Consider the following 22,844-nt stretch of genomic DNA (forward strand, 5'->3'; position numbering starts at 1 on the left):
CTAGCCCAACAACTTCTTCCTCCTTTTTCTCCTCGATGCGGGCTCGTGCTCGCCGCAGTTCATGGCCAGGTGGCAATATATAATACGGAGTCGTTTGCTGTAAGATGATTTTCCCAATCCATTTTCTATTCAATTATGGCAGGCTGCTGTTCCCGCCGCCGAGAGATGGTGTCACGTGCTGACGTCTCCAATTTCTGGGAATGTCTTTTATGGATTTTGGTGTGGTTCTAAATTCTTTGCTTAATCCAGTTCCGCTGTACAGTGGCACCTGAGCGAATGAGTAGCACGGGCAACCCTGTTGCCCGTGCTACTCCAGATGTTTGAGAAGCGTTATTTTGCGGTTTTAGATAAACCATCGCGATCAATTCTTCGTTATTTCTGTGGTTCATATTACTTTCGACTTTGTTCGTTTATTTCGCACTGGTTAAATTTTGAGCACTGTCGGCCTTCTCGTATGCCTGCATCGGACAACTGCATGATCACGCGACGCGATACAGTAGATGGGCGGCAAGCCGAACTAGAGCCTGTGAAAATTATTTGGCGGGCGAGGTATTACCATTAGCCTACGATATTTTAGAGCGAGCCGTTAGGGATTTAGACCCATGACCCAAACGCATTGTTTGGACTTCGAGCCACGAGGGCCTTAGAGGTAACCAGGCTGCGGATGTGGTCGCCCGCGCGCTTAACTATACCGGGTACCTCACCCAGGCTTTTCCGGCTCAGAGACTAGCCAACCGCTTCTACGATTTAGAGAAATTCTGGTGTATTATTGCGAACAACATCGGCTTTTTCCGGTGCCTGCTAATGGCCTGAGTAAGGCGGATGAAGGAACCCTAAGGCGCCTGCAGAGCAACACCTTGTTGCGTCCTGCAGTAGTAAAACATTTTGACCCGAAGGTCGATGGGCGGTGCCCTCACTGTGGGGAAGTCTCGGATAACTTTGATTGATTGATTTCTGGGGTTTAACGTCCCAAAAGCACTATATGATTATGAGAGACGCCGTATTGGAGGGCTCCGGAAATTTAGACCACCTGGGGTTCTTTTAACGTGCACCCTAATCTGAGTACACGGGCCTACACGGATAACTTTCACATGGTGTGGGCATGTCAGATGAATCCTTCCCTTCCCCCTGACCCTTCACCCACTAGAGAGGCATGGGAGGCAGCCCTACTCAATTGCTCAGGGCTTGAGGCTCAAAGAGCTCTAGTCCAATGGGGTCCCGGAATAAGGCCTCCCCCCGTGTAAAGGCCTTATGGTCTTGCAAGCTCTCCATAAGTAAATGTTTTTCACACACACACACTATAAGATAGTTTCATTTCGTGCCCTGAACTTCAGCTGTCCAGATATTCTGCTGACCATATAGAGAAAGGTCTTTGTTGTTTTTGTGTAGTTCGGAAAGCAGGAAACACATTGTGAATCGTGAATCATCATAAACATCAACTGGAGAGAAAAGGCTGCTGCTTTGTGCTGACTGGTTCGTGGTTAAAAGATCCGTAAATAGCGCTATAAAAAAGAAAAAAAAACGAGTCGAAAAAGGAAACGCAATCCACAGTGCCGCGGGCCATCTTTTGAACCTTTTTTTTTTTTTGCCGCCGTTTCCGGCTCATGATTGACAGAGGCAGCCACTCGTGTTACTATTGAGCCCCTCGCTTGAAAAATATTATTTCCATCTTGGAACTCGCGACTTCTATATAGGCAAGCGCAGGACGATGATTACCACGCTTGATGGATCGTGTACGCGCTCTCGGAAAACTCGTTCGTCGTTTGTTGCCCCCTGATCGAGCTTCGTCACTCGGCCTTCGCATCTGCTGCTGCATGAGGCGTACGATTTAGCGACGCCTATTGTTTCGCGCACTTGGGCGGGAGAAGGAAAATTTGCGTCTGTTTTCAAAATTTGGTTTGGTGCGCACCATGAGCGTTCGATCTGGCGACGACCGTCTTATTCGGCTGGTTCTTTCAGCGCACTTCGATCCGATTCAGTCATGGCAATATACAAACGATTGATTGATTGATTGATATGTGGGGTTTAACGTCCCAAAACCACCATATGATTATGAGAGACGCCGTAGCGGGGGGCTCCGGAAATTTCGACCACCTGGGGTTCTTTAACGTGCACCCAAATCTGAGCACGCGGGCCTACAACATTTCCGCCTCCATCGGAAATGCAGCCGCCGCAGCCGGGATTCGAACCCGCGACCTGCGGGTCAGCAGCCGAGTACCTTAGCCACTAAACCACCGCGGCGGGGCGGCTATATACGAACGAAAAGGGTCGTGCTGAACTTCGCGTTCTATAAGCGAGGAACGTTTGTGGCATATCGTGCGTTGTTCTTCAAAATTTTTACGTTTCATATGCAGAAGTGTGTATCACTTACTAAATCTCAACGGTTGCACTCAGCCACGCGTGTTCGGCTCTCTCATTTGATCGCTCGATCACGCACTCACACTCTTCTCACTCACTCACTCACTCACTCACTCACTCATTTCCGATGGAGGCGGAAATGTTGTAGGCCCGTGTGCTCAGATTTGGGTGCACGTTAAAGAACCGCAGGTGGTCGAAATTTCCGGAGCCCTCCACTACGGCGTCTCTCAATCATATGGTGGTTTTGGGACGTTAAACCCCACATATCAATCAATCAATCAATCAATCAATCAACACTCACTCACTCACTCACTCACTTGTTCTACAACGCTTAGCAACTCTTCCGTTTGGCATGCGTCCGTTCCTAAGAAATCAACTGTATTCAAGCGTTGCCCATCACCCGTAGTCCGGGGTTCCGGCTGATTGCGCGTTAATTACGCTGTGGCCTTCTTCCGGCGCTTAATGCCTAATACCACGCACCACTGACCGAGCGTCGCCTTTCCGGGAAGCGAGCTGTTGCAGGTTTGGGGTTCGTCGTCCTCGTTGGTCGCTCATTTGTACGTGGCAAAAAGCAGCGCAAGAGGAAACGCTCAATTGAAGGAACACGCAGAGGGCGAGCGTTCCGAAATAATGACATTTCCCAATCATTCGAACGCCTGGTTAGGTAGCGAATGTACGTGCAACTTATGAACAGCGAATGCTTCTCAATTGGTATGTGTACATACAAAATGAGAAGCCTCCGCTGTCCAGAAGTTGCATGTACAAAATCAGAAGCCTCCAGTGTTCATAAAGTTGCATGTGTACATTCGCTACATAACCAGATATTCGAATAATGAGGAAATGCCATTATTTCGGAACGTTCGCCCTGTGTGTTGCTTATATATAGCCGACATTCCTTAAAATTTTGCGTATGTCCAGGCACACATACAGAGGCATGAATATTCATAAAGTAGGTTTAATCCGCACCCCACCGTCCAATGAAAAAATAATTTCTGGCTGCGCCCAAGGATGTCGGTGCGCATGAAAGAACCCCAAGTGGTAGTAATTATTTGAAGCCATTCAACTGCGTCGTCTACCATATCTCCCCGGGTAGCTTAAACTCCTCAAATTAAAATAAAGAAATAACGGAGAGAAATGAGTCGCTGTATTCCAAGCTTACGCGAGAACAGACGATACACAGAGTTGTTTTCGAATTGTCCGAGATGTACTCGCTTGACTACTGCTCTTCTATGTACGTATTTCAATGCTTCTTCGCCGAGTGCACGTGTATATATATGCTTGTTTTGTTTTCTTTTTAATCTCAGAAACGATAATTAACCTGCATTGGAAGAAACAGGGGTGGAGTGCTGCGCCAATCTGACCATGCTGCGCCTAAACAATTTGCGTGTGCAACGCCAAATTCAGCCGAGTTTTATCATCAACCGAGCACCACGCGTAAGCTACACGAAAGGTGCAACCGCGTCCATATCAATTTAGTTGAATTAGAAATGAAAAACAAACAAAAGACGATTGGTTTCAGTGCATATGAAGGTGCCTTGCTATATCGCAAAGCCGTGGTTGAGGTCAGGCAATAATAGTCTATGGCATAGTTTTGTGATAGTATAGAGAGTAGGGGAAAGTCAGCTGCAACGCGTGACGCTTGAGCCAGCTTGGGAATCACGGATATAGGGTGGCTAAGAGGTTGTAGGATTCGCCTCGTTCTTTCGGCTTTATGTGGCCTGCAGCCGCCTTGTCGCAAGGTGGAGTTAAGCGAACGTTCGGCCGTCTCTCTTCGCCACATTGACAGGCTGACGAATTCAAGCGAGCTCACGAGGTGTATGACGAGCGTTTATTTTACGCGGAACTAAAAACAAAACCAAAAGAAAAAACTCGCATGACAAAGACAAAAGACAAAAAAAAATTGCCCGCAGCTTCCCTCGGGGGAACACTGAGGAGGATGCGGAGCATATAATTGGTTAACGGGGTGTTAAAGTGCGACCTACTTGGGTCGATGGCTAAATTGGGTAACGTGGTTGTGAAATGGGGTGTTAAATTGCGACTTACTTGGGTCGATGGCTAAATTGGTTAACGTGGTTGTAGGAGGGGGTGTTAAATGAGTGAGCACGTACACACGTATGCGAAAGGGCGGCGCTGGTCGAAGGGACGTCGATAATTGTGTTTGTGGATTCGCTGGAATTCATTTCACCGCGACCTTGGACGTCGACGCGCCGTACAAACCAACCGACGAGCGGCAACTGAGCGAGCGAGCGCCGACCTTGAGTATATATACAGCGCGACGGCGCATGCGCTGTCAGCTGTCGAATGTTCTCGAAGGAGAAGCGCGCGCGCGGCACAGATGGCGACGGCGCGACGGCGCATGCGCTGTCAGCTGTCGAATGTTCTCGAAGGAGAAGCGCGCGCGGCACAGATGGTGGGCGACGGCGCGACGGCGCATGCGCGCGCGTCAGCTGTCGAATGTTCGAGAAGCGGTGCGGACGGCGCGGACGGCGCACTACAAGGCGCGAGTATAAGATGCTTCCGCATCTAAAACCAATTTTGTTTTGTCGACGTAATGATCTTGCCCGCCACCTTCCGACAGCTTTCTGCAGCACGTAACGTAGTCTTGTACGGCCTCCATGATTGGTCCACGTTTGACCAAAATACGGCGTGATGTGACCATATATAGAGTTTCCCAATATACACTAGAGGGAACTCTTGCGCTAGTGTCTATGGGAGCTGCAACACACGGCGCTTCAGCGAGCATGGGAATGATGGGTAGTACACACATTTGTCTAATTTTCGTACTTCTGGCCTGCTTCTGGCTCCGTGTATGTTCGTGTGACTTGAAGCTGTTTTTTCACGAAAACATGAATTAGCAAATGTTCAACGTTTGGGCTTCACAACCTTATTATTTTAGGGTTACTATTTCGAATCAAGTCACTAAGTTCAAAAGGGTTCGTTCTTTCTTTCAAAACAAAACCGTAACCAGTAATAAACGAAGCCGCAAGGACGATTCGTCGCCCGCAAGTACGAAAACTAGGCAAATGTGTGTACTACCCATCATTCCCATTGTCGCTGAACGATCGCAGCGCCAGAGTGCCCTCTAGTTAACTTTGGGAAACTCTATGGATGTGACGACGTGATCACGTGACTTTACTCCGCGTGACGTCACTTGTGATGTCACGATGACGTCATGTGGTGGTGTCGTCATCTGTTACTGACTTTTTCCTATCGCTCGTCCCCGACGCCGCTGGGCGCCGACGGTCAAGTTGCGCGTTTGATGTTTTCGCCTAGTACACACGGACAAACGAAGCCGCTGGTGCGTTCGAAGCCGCAAGCATCGAAGACCAGGCAAATCCGCGTACTACCCATCATTCCCGTGGTGGCTGAACGATCGCAGCGCCTGCAGAGTTTCTTCTGGTAAATATTGTAAAAACGCCGAAACGATTAGCGACCGCATCAGTATCACCGTGTTTGCAGGCAGCATATCGGTCTGTGGCGCACGGCCTTCGAGGTCATCCGCTCCTGCAGACTTCTTTCGTCGGCTTTATCTCGGGGACTTTCATGATATGCTGCCTGCAAACACGGTGATACCGATGCGGTCGCTAATCGTTTCTACGCTTTGCTCTGCTCATTTCGTGGGAATTTCAGCAGCGTGTCGAAAGGTCATTCACAGGTCGGTCGCTTATTTCTTTTCCGCCCTTATGGATGGCATCCCTTTAGTTCTTGTTACCAAGCCGGATGCTACAGTTTTAATTGACCTCCCTGTCTTTCTCTCGTTTTATTGTCTCTCTCTTCCAAATCTAGCTTGTATATTTTCTCACCCTCACATCATTCCTTTTTTTTTTCTGGCTTCCCGTGAGTTTTCTGTGCTTTTTTCAACATACTTATGTATTGTTCTGATAGCATTGTTCTCATTTGACCCAAATAACTCCGTGTTGCGCACCCAACCCACTGTGATATAGGTAAAGTAGCTGAGAGAACATTTATTTTTTTAAAACAATCATTTCGAACGTCCTTGGCACTTACGATATGGAAAGGAAACGCGTACCACTGGTTTCGAGATGTTAAACCCTACATACCAATGAATCATTCAATCAATTGGTCAATCAATCAATCAAACGTGTACCATAGCCGCTGGGTATAAAACTCGGGCGTCTGCGTTTCCAACAAATATTTCTGGGACGTTGTTTGTTCGTTTATTGAATACTTCAGTTGATTACCCGGATTATCGTTGTAGGTCTGAGCGGGATATTAGCCAGAAACTTTTATTCGTGGGAGGGGGCGGGGGTCAATCGTAGCTTCACGGGAGCCGATCATAGTTATAGCGCTATAACTATCGTCATGCCATACCAACTAGCCCAAGCTGCCACACTTCTAATTCACGGGAGCGTTCGCTTGTGGGCGTGTATGCAAAGAAGTCAGTTTCGGCACAAGGCCAAAGCAATGGATGCGATAGCAAAACACTGGGCGATGAAGTATCTAATTACTATCACAGACCTATCCTGTAGGCACACTGCACGGAAGTTGTGCAGCAAGAAGTTCATGACGTCAGTCCGCAAGGTTCCTGGTGAAATCTATACACTGTTGCGACGCAGAAACCGTGCGCTGTGTGAACGGCTCCAGTGTCACCACAACTCATCTGGGACAGCGAGATGAGTTTGTCTGACGTCACAGTGGCGGTGCGCATTTAAAAAGCAGCAGAATTTGCAGGCATGACGGGACCAGCAACTTCTTGAATAGTCCTGGGCTTGACGCGAGCAATTTTTCTTGTTGCTTCAGTGTGATAGTGCAGCCAGAGACATTTTGGAATGCCCCTTTCATCCAATTGTACGTGCCTCAGTGAACTCACCGCTCCATCGATCAAGCCATCGGACACGTCAATGTTTAGGGAATGCATGTATGGCTTGTCCAAACAAAGCACATGCTTTATTCAAGGATGTTTCTTTCAAGTTCATAGACAGTAAGCCAGCGGCAAGTGGTGTATACACATAGCTCGCCGTTAGTGTGAGTGTGATGAACAGTATAGAGTGGCACGACCAAGTTGGTTAATGCAGCGCGCTGAGGAGCGAGAGGTCGTTGGTTCGAATATCCAGTTGCTGCCCTGGAGTTTTTTCGTCTGATTTATTTTTTCATTTGTGCCTTTTATACATATATACTTATACATATTCGGAACATGATGGTGACGACAAAAATCAGCCGAAAGTTTCCACATAATTGGTATCTCAATAAAATGTAAAATTTTGGGCGAGTGGGGTTCCTTTTTTTTCCCCGGTTACGTTGGCAGATCTAAGCATCCACATCCGCGCATTCATTCATAATGGTTTGCTGTTTGCAGAATTTGATAATTCAAGAGTGGACGTCCCTGTACACGTTACTGTGCAACCAACTTCGTCTCTAATTCGTAATTTATCGATTCCATAAGTTACCCTGTTATATAATTCACGCAATTTTATAAAACCGCCCAATTGTTTAACAGGCATCGAGAGTGGGTATTAACTATTATTACAAGGCGAGCAATAGCGACAGTATACTACCTAGTGGGAAAACTCCGCATGTCTCCGATTCACTCAAATGTGCTTCGAATCCTGTGATTCTTTTTAACTTTCTTTTACGTTTAATCGGTGGCTCGCTACTACGCAGATGCGTCGGCATTATTGTCGTGCGAGTCGTCGTCCACTTGTCTTGATGGATGACGTGAAAATAATGTGCTTCCTCCAGTCGCGGTTTGCGCACTTGTCACGGTAAGAATGCTTCCGCTTCGTTTATTATTTATTCTTAATCGAATCCAGTAAAGCTGCTTATCTACAGTTCCTTCGCGTGCGTGCATTTCGGGCTTCGATACTGCTTCGATGCGGCACCCACAGCCTCTTCTCATTTTGGAATTTTATCCAAAAAAGCGTCGCGAAAAGGTAACGTTCAGCTTCTTTATGGGCGTTTCTCGTCAGCATGTGTGATGTTCCTTATCGGCATTTGTATTGTTTCTCTGCCTCTCTATTTCTTTTACGTGTGCGTCGTAAATTCCATTTGGAGCGTTTATCGCTATAGCCGTGCCATGTGTGTCTTTCTCACGACTACACCGAAAATGGGGGCGTATATAAGCAACCATGAAGTATAGACATCGTGCCCACGTCGAGATGCGTGGTGTATGTATGTATTCTCTTAACGCCCTTGTCAATGCCTTTGCGATAGCTCAATTTGGGCAGACACAGAAGCGTTTTGTATACACAAGCATGTGATATGCGAGCAAATGGTGCGCGTTTTACTGTGTATAACAAGACGCCATGTGTAAGCTGCCGTGCTCGCGCACGTCAAATTGTGTCCGCGCGGTCCGCCTAAGACAATTCATAGCCGCGTTCGCCGTAACATTCGTCGTAAAGCTATCACTTCTTCTTTTTTTATATACAATATAGCCGCAACGTTCCGCATTCGAGCACGTGACTCGATAATCTGTAAACCTATAGACCCCGTCGACATACAGAGGCACTTGTAGCGACGTCGCGTCGTGCAGGCTCCGCCCAGCTCGCCACCGCCCTCTATGATCACGTGACAACTGACGTAGCAGTTGCAAAGCTGCCTCCGAGCACGGCGCGTCGATGAGAATCTCGCGTGACGATATAACGCTGTTTACGAACTTGGAATGACTCTAGATTCGTCGTTGCCCCGCTGTCTATATATATATATATTTGGTTTAATACGTCATCTTCGTAATACGCTTGCGGCGCTGCAGGAGAAGGTCCAAGTTCGGATATAACGAGTTACGCGATTTCGACCCAGTTCGTGGCGGCTTGTGTGAAATGTCAGAGCCAAGCGGCAGCGGGGACGTCCGCCCGGCCGCCGTTTCGTCAGGTAAGTTGAAACACGAACTTTGGCGCCCTGCGAAAAACAAAAAAAAATTCCGCCATATCCACGAAGTGAATTATGATGAGTGGGCGAAGCTCTGGAGGAAAACCTGGTAAACCATGAATCTTCCGTACATTTTGCCTACTCGATTTTATTACAATGCTCCCTTTAGCGTACGTCGCCGCACTAAATCGAACGATTGTCTTCCACCAATGACACGTGCCATATGCGACATCATTCCTATTTTATAACATCTCGCATCTTTCATCGGATGGATGGATGCTATGAGCGTCCCCTTTATAACGGGGTGGTGACAAGTATGCCACCAGGCTCGACAAAAAAAAACCTTTTTTTTCTTTTTTGATGTTGGCCTAATGCCTCTACTTCGATAAATTCTATCTTAATGGAAAAAAAGGTAAATTTTCAGCTTAAGTTCTCTGCCATTTACGGCACACTGTCCATATTTTATTTTTCCAATATTTATTTTTGTCCTTTCTCTCTAATTTTCTGCCACCAATACTCTAACCGTCTCTTACTTATTTCAATCGCGGGTGTGTTCAGCTTTCCATTGTTGTCCCTAAAACCCAAGGCTTCCTGTAGGCTCGTGCCCAAACGTACACCTGGGTGGATATCTCCACATTCAATCAGAACATGCTCCGCCGTTTCCTTATCTTTCCCGCAGCATGTGCATTGTTCTTCTTCTTTACTGAATCATCATCAACTAGAAGTCCCGCCGTCTAGTGAGCACTGAAAGAACTAAACGAGAGGTGGCTACATGCAGGAGACGGTGCCGCCATCTAGTGAACACTGCAAGAACTAAACGAGAGGAGGCGACATACAGGAGACGGTACCGCCATCTAGTGGACACTGCAAGAACTAAACGAGAGGTGGCTACATACAGGGGACACACAGCCCACGCCTTAAGGAGCTTCGCTCCTAAAATGAGTTCCCGTTACTCTTTCTTGCGTGCCCCATTGGATTGGCGAGTCCTCATGGTGGGCCCCGACGAATATCCCAACTTGACGCATATATGACTCTGTTTAAAGATAACACGTTAGTTCTCTTTTGGGGGATATTTGTACTCTTCAGGAAGTCGTGGGACGAACACCTGTAACAAAAAAAAAATGATACTAACTTTACAGCGAGTTGTATATACGTGTGTCAAGTTACAACTCAACAGAAAGGTTAATCGGTAACCTCTTTTTTTGTTTTCTTTGTTTTGCTGAAAAATTGGTGGTTGTTCCACATGCCCTGTTAAGGCTTGCGCCTTGAATCCTATAGTCACTGAGCCATTTTCTTTAGCAGAAGTCTTAAGCAGATCTTAGGTTTGATTACTGGTTGCGGCGGCTTTTCACTGGGAGAGATGTGAAAAAAAGAAAACGTACCTGTATTTTTTACTCATTTCGATTCAGCCGTAGTGTGCAGTACCATAATGGCGGATTTTTTTTTTTAGCCAATCGCAAAAAGGTGCGCATAGCAACCCTATTGCGGCCAATCGGAGCTGACAAGATGACGTATTTTCGAGAAAAAACCCAGGATAGAACGTAACCTGAGTAAAGGACGAAAGGCTCGATGTAGAAGCGTCACTGTCTGTCTATATATTTAAGGCTTTCTCGAAAGAATGCCAGCACGTGCGCAGCTATAGGCATCTCCAGAAACCTTATACCCCAACCGACACCGCTAGGGTGCAACCGCGCATATAATATTTCCGCTTCGTGAGATTCATCGCTCTACCGTGTTGCATTTCGAGCGAAATGGAACCCTATACTTCCTGTATCGTTTGCTTTTTTTTTTTTTTGCTTAGCTGATATTGCTCGCCTAGCCCCATTTCGCGATAGACAGGTGGGGACGTTGCATAAAGACAATACGCCTCGTTAAAAAAAAAAGGAGGAAAAGAGGAAAGAAAATTGACAGCAAATCCACGGAGTGAATGGTGATGAGTGATGCGAAGCTTGAGAGCGTTTTATCGCTAAACCGTAAATCCTCTATCTATCTATCTATCTATCTATCTATCTATCTATCTATCTATCTATCTATCTATCTATCTATCTATCTATCTATCTATTCATCTATCTATCTGACTATATGTCTGCCTGTCTGTCTGTCTGTGTCCGTCCGTCCGTCCGTCCGGGGTGACTATACGACAAACAACTACAGCAGACAAGCCCACGCCTTTAGGAGCTTCGCCCCCCAAAAATAAGCTCGTCTGGTTAAAGCTTACCGTGGCTGTGCAGGGGCTTGTTTCTTAGTTTTCGGAAAGCCCATTTCTAGCGTTTGTTGAAATGCCGAGACATGTGCAACGCAGCTAGGCGTTAGAAGACGCAGGGCTCCCCATTCAGGGCAAGGGGGGTGTGAAGAGTCGTCGCCGCGCCCCCTCCCTATAACGTCAGTGTATTGGCACGGCCGCTGGATGAAAACTGTTTCATCCAGTGGCCGTGGTATTAGGCTGACTATGCCACCCCCCCCCTCCGAGTCGCAATGGCCCCTTCTCCCAATAAGTCAATAACGTATAGGGCTGTCTTTGTGCCCCCCTCTCTCTTAGGTAATTGGAGGGGGAGCCACTTCCCCTTCCATTGTGCAATCCTATGCAGCTTGGGGCTTGGTTGCGCAACTCCACAGAGACGATTCCTATTGAAATAGAAGATTGGTTCGGCAAAATTAAAGCACTCAATCAATTTGGCATTCGTAACAGCCTCGTGAGTGGAAAAGGTTGTCTGACGTTTCTACCGGCGTCCAGTCTTCGCCGGGAATCACTGATGAAGACCGGACTCCGGTCGAAACGTCGAATAAACGCCGGTTTTCTTGTTGTGGTTATCGAAGTTTGCCATCAACATATTTTCGCGTATACTGCGTCTACGTTGTGTGCCTGAGAGATGCTTATGATGCCTTATGCTCTCTGGACTATTATTTGTTGGATGTGACAAAAAAGCCCCAGCACATGCCTGATTATTTTCCAACTGCATTCATCCCACTACGAACACGCGCCGATTAACGCACAATTAAGTGTAATTCGCTGTAAGCTATTTTTCTACGTCGGGCGTCTGAACTTCCTGGCGGAAGCTGCTTCGTCGACGTGGCTCGATATGGCAACAGAAATTGTTTTGCAGCGGTATCGATCAACCACAGGGGTTCCATCAGCGCCGTTTCACTATACGATGCTCATCGTCGTGTGCAGCCGAACAAGTGGCCACTGCCTTGGCGCTGAGTCGTACAGCTCAGGAAATAAAGTTTCGCATCCATCCATCCATTCTTTTTTTATGACGGCAGCTTTCCACTGGCTTTTTCAGGGTTTTGTGAAGTTAATTGGTTTAAAAATAGGGGTAAATCGTGAAACGTCGTTCGTATGTGTGCACTGTTTCGTGTCGGCTGATGGCTGTCAACGAATATGTATCTGGCACGTATGGGCGGATTCGTGGCGTAGTTAGTCATTCTATTCTCCTGCCTTTCCCCATGTTCCACGGAGAACAGTTGCAACGTTTGCTAGCGCAGGCCTTTTTATTTCCGTTTACACGTGAACGGAAACCGCGGTAGGGCAGCGATTTGCACGCGATCTACACAGTCGCATCACGCGGTTGGTCTCCGCATCTGTTCACGCAGCGGCTTTTTTCACTTAGCATTGATTTGCGTGTTCCCGGGGCAGGCTCGGGGTTTAAACGAATCGAAGCTTTTGGTGCCGTGAACTCGGCACGTGTTCCTATTTTGGCCCTCGTCGTATGCACTCCACGTTGACAGCTTCGAAATCCTGTAGCGTCGATTCATGGTAGTGCATGTATGGAACGCTTCTGCATGACGTCCGTCGGTGCGAACGTGATGCCACCTCACGTCGACCAGAGAAAGCTAAGTAAAAACATACCGAATTCCTTGCTTTCTTAACTGATTTCTCGTTTGAATCGGTAAAGAACTGAACGCATGTAGTCAACACAAAACGCGAGCGCACTGAGCGTCTCTACTTGTGGGCAGACGACCGTGTACTCGTAAGATAATGAAGTCTAGGCATTCTGCCCATTTTCGTACATATTTTGACGTCATTTCCGTGACGGAAATACGTCACTGAAATCTTTGTCTCCGGCTAAAACACTTTCGTGTTAAAAAAAAATACTTTCCTTCAGTTCAGCCAGAAGATTCTCGCGATGAATCTTGCTCTATGCAAAAAAAAAAAAATGCGCACGCTGGAATCCCGTGCACTTTGCTTTCTGTCCCGGTCTCCGCCTGGTCTCCGCTGCATCAACCGCCGCCGGAATCCACACTCAATGCGCCCAACGCGGTATAGCCGGGAGCTCGAGGCGATACTCGTTGGTTTTGCTGGGGAGTGCGGCGATTTGGACGGCCTTAGAGAAACACGCCGTGCGCCCGCCATCTCGGGGGCCTCGGAGATAGGCATAGAGTTTCCCAAACTTTAGGAGACTCTATGGAGATATTCATATTTGGATAACGGGCATTATTTCGTTGTCGTAATCGTGCTATATTTATAGTCTCGTATACTGTCTTCATTGCAACGAGAATAACGTCCGAAGGACATTCATGTCATTGTTTCAACCTTCGCGTACGAAACCGTGAGAATTTCTATGCTTCATCTACTGTTGCTGACATACTAAACTAACGGGCAGAAATTGAATCCTGAATGACGTTTTCGTCGAGAACGTAACGCGACGGGTGTTACTGTGCGCGCGTAAGCAACGTCATGCTTTCTTTTTTCTTCTTTGCTTCTACAACAGTTGTCGTCTGTTGTTATACACGTGGAAGTTGTCGATTTTAAAAGAAAAAAAGAGGAAAAGAAGAGATAAAAGTCGCAGCATATTCATGGACTGAATTATGATGAGTGGGGCGAAGCTTCGCAGGTTTTCATCGGTAAACCGTGAATCCGTCCGGGCTGTCTACAACATTCAACTACGGCATGACAAACCTAAAAAAGGAATGTCCTCTGGGTGAGCTGCATGCGGTCTGTTGCTTATCAGTTCGTATGCATTTCGTTTGCTCCACTGTTCGCAACGTCGATATAAGAGCAGCGCTTAAATAAAAAAAACGCATTCCTGTTGTTTGTGCGACTTCTGATTGGTTAATCAGTTTCGCTCCGGGATGATGCGTCAGCTGACACGTAAAATTCGTAGTTGTCCGAGGACCGTCGCTGGATCGGCATGCTGTATGGCGCCGCGTTCGAACAGTGAGCAACAATAGAGAGTTTTAGTACTGCGGAATGGTGCTACGTACGCATCACGCAAGCGCCTTGCGTTACGCGGCGTCGTTTGCCACTAATCGGCTTTTAGTACGCCGTAGTACCCGCGTACGTAACGAGCGTGAAGCGTGTTGCGTCATCTGGTATATAAAAATAGAAGCGCGTGTTGTTGACAGCCAATGTGAGCCAATCCAAGTGTTATAGCCAGATTATGGCCATATTTTAAGCCACAGAGCCGGTCGGTGCTTGCCTTCGATGCCGCCATTTTGCAAAACGAAGTCTCGCGCTGTCGCTAACTTGTTCGAGAGCGGCGCGATCAGCTCATACGTACGCACGCACGCATCTCATGCGTGCGTACGTAGCGGCTGCGTACGTAACGCGATACGTGCGCGTTGCGGTCTGCGCACTACGCAGAACGTGGCGTCCTTACGTACGCAACGCCGCCACGTACGCAGTACTAAAACTCTCTAATCGTCTTTCTACGTAATAGTGAATTAGTATATTCTACGTTCTTGCGTTTCTGAATTTGTACGCACGATATGCAGTGGCTGTACTTGGCCGTCTGGGTTTATGGGTCATGTTTTTACGCATAGCACGACTTTGCGCATGTGCTATGTGGCCTTTGCGCATAGCATGGGCTAATGGGCTTTCTTTGTGCAGATTTTTCTTTCTCCGTGCTTTAGTTTCGCTAGTAATATGTCTTTTAAAAAACGCGACGTCCGTTGCGTTTCTCACGTGAACGGTTTCTCCATTTTCTGTGCTCTCCTTGCACGTGTTTTATAATGATAGTACATATATGGTACGCCGCGGGTTCTCGGAATGCGCTATATAAACGGTGTTGCAAAATCTTATTTATAACGTTCGTTAGGCGAGACCACTTCGCTTACCAGAAGTGTATCGGAACGGGTCGAAAACGTGCTCATTTTCCTGCATGTCACAGCGGCAGGTTTTACAAAACTTGTCGGCGCGGAAATTAGAACAGTAATTGACGAAAGAATACGTCTACATCTTAATCAGAGCAGAGACGCACGACTGATTATACAATGAAGGAAAGAAGTGAAAAGTTTTAAGGGCTCGTTTCTTTTATTAGCACACGATGTTAATATGAGACAATAATGCCAAAGAAAGCTTAGGGGACGTTATTAGGAGTAAACTCAAATGTGAAGAAAGACGAGCAATCGAAAAGATAGCTTGCCGCGTGCAGGGTCCGAACATGCTGCGACCATCGAATAAACGCGTTCGATGCTCTACCAAGAGCTACCGCGCCGGCCATCCGCCTGTCCACTTTACTCTTTTTTTCACAGTGCAAGAGTGAAGGCTTGAACGGTAGCTGTACTTCTGGTACGAACCCAGTAAAAGTTATTGCGCGTGCGTTTGAAGCCGAGCCTGCTCGCACGTGTGTCGTCATAGCAACGGACACGCAGAGCGCAGTTGTCATGACTTTCTATAGCGACGTGCGTTAACATCATGGGAGCCGAAGCTAACGTAGTTATCTACTGCACACAGCAGAAGTGACTGGAAACAGATGGCCGCTGTGTTTTCGGAGCCGTCAGTTGATGATGGAGGTGTGAAGAACGAGTGCTGGGATGGGTTAGAGAGGGAAGTTCATTGACCTATGTAGGGCACTTTGTTCAACGGGCAATGATAGCGGGTGAAGACCGGTGTGGACGCGTCCTACTGCAGATCTATACCGTGTCTGCCCGAGGAGAAGTCGCGCTTCCCAGCGCACTTCCTTTTTTAGCGCTTCTCGTGGTATGCTCCTTCGTGCAGATCCTGGCGAACTATAGTCGTCGGACCGTGACCACAGCAAGTGGTCGAACTACGCACGGACCTGGTACGCCGTGCTCCCTACCGGGCTGCAGAAATTGGGCGCCTTTCTTCCTTCTCTAAACACTACCACCACCTCTGCCGGTCGCTGTCCGAGCTTAGCAGCTTGTCAGCGCTCGTGTCGGTTACGGCTAACCGATTTTAACCAAGACTAGATGGACCCCTCTCCCCCATTCCCCCCTCCTTCACGCACACACAGTTTGAGAGGCGCGTTGCCTTCGTGAGCCGGTTTTCGTTGGCGATGGAAGTGTAGGAAGGAAGCCTGGCAAGACACTCCCCCTCCTCTAATTCCCGCTTTCCTTCTTCCCATCTTTTCCTTCCTCCGTTCCTCAGCAGTCTCGATCCACAAAGGAAGCATTCTTTTTTTTTCTATAAATACTTCGACCTCATCTCTGTGCGAAAGCACACATGGCTGTGGCAGCCCGACGTGTGCCCTTCTGAAGACGCTGGTCGGGTCACGTTTGCTTCGGAATCGCTCGTCGGTGGAAGACCTGCAGTCATGCTGCGTCGTCGCGGATACCAGAGCAGTAGGTTCCCCCTCATTCCTCCTGTCATGGTTACCGTGCTTGCCTATACTGACCGTGAAGTCCCGGGTTCGATTCCGGTCGAGGCGGCAGCGCTTCGATGGAGGCGAAACGCTGTAGTCCACGCGTGTGTTCTGCGCCATTTCAGTCAGTATCTTCAGAAGTGTAGGGAAGCTGGGTAATCTTCACTATGCTTGCTCTGGGGGAGGGGGGGGGCATAGATTAAGCAGGCGGAAACATGTGAAAAAAGCCCCCCCCCCCATACCCCCCTTTGGCGCCGCCCCTGTGAATGGTTCAAATTTCCGGGGTCTGATAATCATATCGCAGTTTGGCGTGTAAAATGTGGGATATAATTATCATCATCTGTATTATCGGTTGCATTATTATCATGGCCGTTTTCATTTTACATAGATTTTCTCGCTTTCGCGGTTGGCTCTAGATTTAACCTAATTGTTACTCTTCCTTTTTTTCTTCGTTGCAGTAAAATGCCGAAAGCAAGGACCACCACCCATGAGAGATGGCGTCGACTACGTCAACGCAGGGGAGGAAGACCAAATGGTGAGTAGATTTGCCATTGGTTGCTGTAATAAGGCAACGATTGCAGTGCGAATTAAGGTTCTCATCGACTGGACCGAAGCAGTCACCCTTGCTATATATGGTTGCTGCAAGCGGGTTTCGGGTAGATAAGGGCTGTTTTACGCATAATAGAGAGTTATAGTATACCGGGCTTACCGTAATACTGGGCGTACCGTGATACCGGAATCGAAGAGCGCACGCGCAGATACGTACGTTACGCGTACCGCTTACCGTACGCGCGGTATTTTTTTAGCTTTAAGGTAGCGTAGGTGCACGTAGTGTACGTAAACATGGCGGCGCTCTCGGACGCCCGCTTCGAAGTGATTTTGGCGTAGTTGTTGAAAGATTCACCTTGTTCGCAGCAAACAACTGTTCAAAGTGGCTTTGCTTGCCTTCAGTTAGCTGCGATGACTGAGTATTACGGATAAGTCGGCGTAGTTTTTGAGATAGCTTCCCATTTTGAACGCGCCTAGGCCTAACTACAAGATCAATGTAAACAAATCGGCAACGTAGATGTTTTCGCGTTTTGTACGTGGTTCATATTTATTTACTTTTATTATCACAAAAATAAACTTTTCACAATGCTTCGCGCGGTGGCATAGGCAAACATTCTCGTTTTCTTTTAATTTTACTGTTTAATTTATTAACAATCTAATAGGTGGCGCCACCATCCCACTTGGGGGCACGTAAATCGCGTAAGCGCTATTTCGCTAAACTATAAGACGCTGCCCACAACGAACGTTTGCTGCACGGTAGCGCCATTCCCTTAACCTACGCTACCACGCTAACGCTAAACTATAACTGTCTAATGTCGTTCGGCAGTCACGTGGTGTCGTTTTACACGTGTGCTTGAGCATAGCCTCCTTGAAGTCCGCGATCGCTGAAAAGTCTGTCGGCAAGGGGGACGGGTAAAATGCTGTTGAATAAGGAATGTAATTGTGAAATAAAATTTGAAAGGCAAGCTTCGCAATGATCATGCAAAATTGAAAATAACAGATCGGCTGCCTTTTGCCATGGTATCCAGCTTCCCGGATGTGGTACAGCGTTGGGGTTGTAAAGGTACGACGTAACGGTAGGGCATAAGATTTGCACACAACAAATCGCTCTGTTGTGCGCATCATTCATGTGGCACGTTTATTTGTTGAGGTGGTTGTGACGCACCCCGAAATATTTTCGCGCTTTAACTTTTCTGTGATGCTAAAGTATTGTCTAGTGGCTAAAGTACTACTGACCCGCAGGTTGCGGGATTGAATCCCGGCTGCGGCGGCTGCATTTTCGATGGAGGCGAAAATGCTGTAGGCCCGTGTGCTCAGATTTGGGTGCACGTAAAAGAACCCCAGGTTCCTGAGCCCTCCACTACGTTTTTGGGACGTTAAACACCATAAATCAATCGATAAGGTATTTACGGGCCTTCACATCGACCACCATTTGCCAAAGATAGCCGTTGTATAAAAGAAAACATCCACAGAAAAAAACGCTGCATATCCACGGAGTGCATGATGATGAGTGGGGCATAGCGTCCGTCTGTCCGTTCTTGCTTCCGTCCATCCATGCGTCTGTCCGTCCATCCATTCGTGTGTCCGCCCGTGCACCTGTCTGTCTGCCTGTCCGTCCTTCCATCCATCTAGTGAACACTTCAAGTACCGCCATCTCACATCCTTTCATCATATACAAGTACCGCCATCCAGCGGGCATTCCAAGGTCTAAACGAGAGGTGGCACTCGCGCACTTTCTTACGGCCTGCGCTTCGTGTATACTTCCCACCTTTCACCGCCTCCAGTTCATGGCTATATACTAGTTCACTATATTCATGGCACTACGGCCCAACCCTCGCTAAACCTTGCTAAAACTAAGAAGGTTACGCCCAACGAGTTTAACGTGGCAAACCTTTCTGGTCAGATAGTGCTCAAAGTGCGTCCTTCCAATACTGTTTTTTGTTTAGTAAGCATTGAATTGAAGGCAAATTTTATTGGAGATTAAGTCAGCAATACTCACCCCTGTAAGTTATTTCATCAGAAACAACTATCTTTTTATTTATGATTAACGTGCGCGGGTTTCCTCCTCAATTGAAAAGGGGGCGCGCGTGCCGCTCCTTTAGTCCGGCCGTAGAGGTGGCCTCCTCTTTCTACTACTACTACTACTACTACTACTACTACTACTACTACTACTACTACTACTACTACTATTACTACTACATACATCGCGGACGCATGACCCACGGCATAGGGAGCTTCGCCCCCAACATTCATCGGACACGCCCAGTCGTAAACCTTTTTAAACGTTCTTGGATGCGACAGTCGGTTGTTCCTCGGCTGTCAATGTCTCGGATGAAAAAAAAATGCCTGCATTGTCATAATAACCCTGGAAATTGAACAGCGAGTCTCGTCTGACAGTCGAGATGTGGGGCTGACTTGTCGCCGCTTTTAGAGTTACTGTATATGCAACCTTTAGGTATATAGAGTAACTCTAGCCGCTTTTAATGAGGGTGGCCCACCACCCCCTTTTGCCCGTCGTCTGTGTTCACATGCGTCGGGGTGCTTCGTTTTCGCCGGCGTCCTCACACGAGGGTTGTAAACTTTTGAGGTGGCCGGCCGTAAACTTCCTCTTCCCTCGCATCGAGCCTGTCTACGCGCTCCGACCGCGCCGCGCGGTACTATAGGTAGACCGTATAAATAGGCGAGTCTTGCTCGTGACCTGTAGTACGTACACCAGCTGCCGCGCGCTGTTGTCCGCGTGCAGTGGTCAGGTGCGCACTTCCTAGGCGTGTCTCGAATCGCGCTTCTGTGTTGTGCCACACGTATAGCAGCTGCGGAGTGTTCGCCTATAGCGCTCGTGGTTTAACGCGGTTCTGACAGCCAGCTGTATTTTTCATTTTCTTTTTTATTTTCACAGCGCTGGCGCGTCTGCTGTGCATGTGCGTCGGCCTCACTGACCGCTGATTGGACACTTTGCAGAAATTTGCAAGGCGGCTTTCCTGTAAGGTTGTTTTCTAACAACAACAACAACAAAAATGACAGCATATCCACGCAGTGAATGCAGGAGAGGGGCGAAGCAGGGTCCGCACGCCGCTATAGTGTACTAGAATTGTGGGCATATTCTAGTACACTATAACGCCGCTCCCGCGCCGCTTCGGCCTATCTTGCCGCCGCCGCGTTGTGCACCAGCCGCTCTGTGTCCAAGCCTTGTCCATCCGCCGACCTTCTGAACGCACGCTAGAACGGCTTTTCTTTTACTACACCGCGCCCTCTAGCCATACTCTAGCGTACGGCGCCGCCGATGAACACGCGATCTCTAGCATCTTCGTGTGACGTCATTCCCATTTTCTTGCGCGCTTGCACATCGGGGTTCCGTCTTCGAGCGCGCGCCGCCACCGCCTTGCGCTTATTATACCTTTTATCGGCAAACCGTGAGTCATCCGCTAGCCGAGTCCGTCCGTCGTCTGTCTGTCTCTGTTTGACGCACGGACGGACAGATGGACGGATGAACGCATGGACGGACTGGCAAACGCTTCGCCCCACTCATCATCATTCACTCCATGGATATGCTGTGAATTTTATTATTTATCATACAAGTAACGTCCTCTAGTATCGTACCATTTGCATTTTTCATCGTCTATGCATTTCGTTATATGTACAAGCAGCGCCCTCTACGGTCGGTTCAAGAACTAACGAGAGGTGGCTACGATTACGACGGAACGCTCAGCCCACGCCTTAAGGAGATTCGCTCCTAAAGCTCTCGTTCACATAGTACATGGATGTCGATTTATGTGCCGCAGTCTTTATCTTTTTTCTTCTAGCTACCGTATCCAGGAAATGGTTTTGTTCGAGAAGGAGCTGGGCAGGGTGGTGCAATGTTCGGGCGAGGACTTTGCTTTGGGACAACACTACATATTCATGATCATTGTGCGACGTAGGAGGGAAAAAAAGATCTTCCTCTTCCACTGTGATCTTACGAGCACACAGAGCGACCGCGTAGTAATAAAACTGGAGATCTGTTTGCAAAACAACTACACTGTAAGGCATTTTGGCCGGGATGCGGCCTTCATCAAGAATCAGAATGAAGGCCGTACCACAGCCGAAACATTGCAAGTGATACCTATACTGTTCTTGCAGTTATGATAGCATATCTTTATACGTTCATATTTGTCTTCCAATTAAAGCACGATTTACAATTACAGCACACTTAATGCAGGAAAACGAAAGAGATGTTAGGTTGCTTTTTATCCACTGCTTGTTTTGACTCTGCATCTTTTCATGCTTCCGACCCCGATCATTTACGAGGCATAAACGAAGCACAGTGCCCATATATCAATGTCGCTGTATATTTAGGATTTTTTTTTTTGATCAGCTGTGGAATACGGCTATGCAGTTTCCGCCAGTGTTTGTATTGATGTAACCTTGAACGTGGCAAGGCGCACATGTTTGGAGTATTAGATTAGGTCACACTTCAGAATGTTTATGCTGTTTTTAGACGGCCTCATGATAGTGCGAGTGAACTCCAGGACACTTTGCGGTACTATCGTTTCCTCTCCCTGTTTCTCACACACACGTGCCATAATGTGTCTGGGCGATGTTGCTTGGACCACCGACGGAGCGTGGAAAAAAAATAGCATTGTAGTCACACTGCATGATATTAAGATGTCACATTGGCTGAATCGAATAAGGTAACCAAAACAGTCGTCCTTAATGGGGCCCTGCAACACTTTTTTAGCATGTTCAGAAAACGCTGCCGATCGGTAGTAGGGGCTCCCGAGAACACGCGAGCCACATGTTATAGCGCAGCACGTGGCCTGTAATTCACAATAAATTATCAGTCAGCTAAAGATTGCTTTCTCTCCATTCGACAAATGACGGAAGATGATCAAAAGTCACTCGTAGAAGGCCATCTATTGGTCATTGGCTGATTTAAACACGGCGCGCTCGGTGGTTACAGAGATCGCCGCGGGAGGCCGTGACTTGTCCTCGCGCGATCGAAGTGCTCAAGGTCACGAAGCGCGCATGACGTATTTTCTTTACCCCTGCCATCCATCTTTGCTTAGCTTCCAGCGCTTTCGTCAGGACGAGAGAAGAGAGAACGTAATAGCAACGTGCGACAAATCTTTGTGACTCCGCTCGTACTGGACGGATTCCTAAAATTTTTGCAGAGTTGAATTTGTGCGTCTATAAGCTCTTGAAGTGAATTCATTCCATGGTTACTTCTAAAAGTGTTTCAGGGCCCCGTTTATTTATGACCGTGCGTACAAATAACGTTCATGATTTATTACTTTCACGACTATTTAATTAGTGCTTTAACTCTTGCTCACCTTTGCTTTGCCTTGTTTCGATAATGCTTCATTTCTCACTTTGTCGGTACTAAGTGTTGTGGGGTCTCGAAATGGCGAACGAGCGCCACCACCACGCTCTTGGAGTGAACGGACACAGCAGACGCGGTCGGAACAAAGCAAACAATACACATTTATTCAACTACTTTTTGATCGACGACATCGTCAGCCGAATTGTTATAACATAAATTAATTGTAATTAACACGCTAAGACATCCTTACACAATATTCAACGACGCTCAAC

The 22,844-nt window shown here is 47.7% G+C and overlaps 1 protein-coding gene across 2 annotated transcripts in view; it reads left to right on the top strand.

Moving 5' to 3' along the window:
* LOC142803703 (polyamine-transporting ATPase 13A3-like) overlaps positions 1-22,844 on the top strand; it is a 160,785-nt gene that overhangs the window by 76,468 nt on the left and 61,473 nt on the right. For both annotated transcript variants that reach the window (XM_075889356.1, XM_075889355.1), the window contains exon 2: positions 17,186-17,262. In XM_075889356.1, the coding sequence (XP_075745471.1) occupies positions 17,186-17,262 (77 nt within the window). The remainder of the gene's footprint in view (positions 1-17,185; positions 17,263-22,844) is intronic.

This window comes from Rhipicephalus microplus, chromosome 3, assembly GCF_043290135.1.
Source record: "Rhipicephalus microplus isolate Deutch F79 chromosome 3, USDA_Rmic, whole genome shotgun sequence".
Lineage (NCBI taxonomy): Eukaryota > Metazoa > Arthropoda > Arachnida > Ixodida > Ixodidae > Rhipicephalus > Rhipicephalus microplus.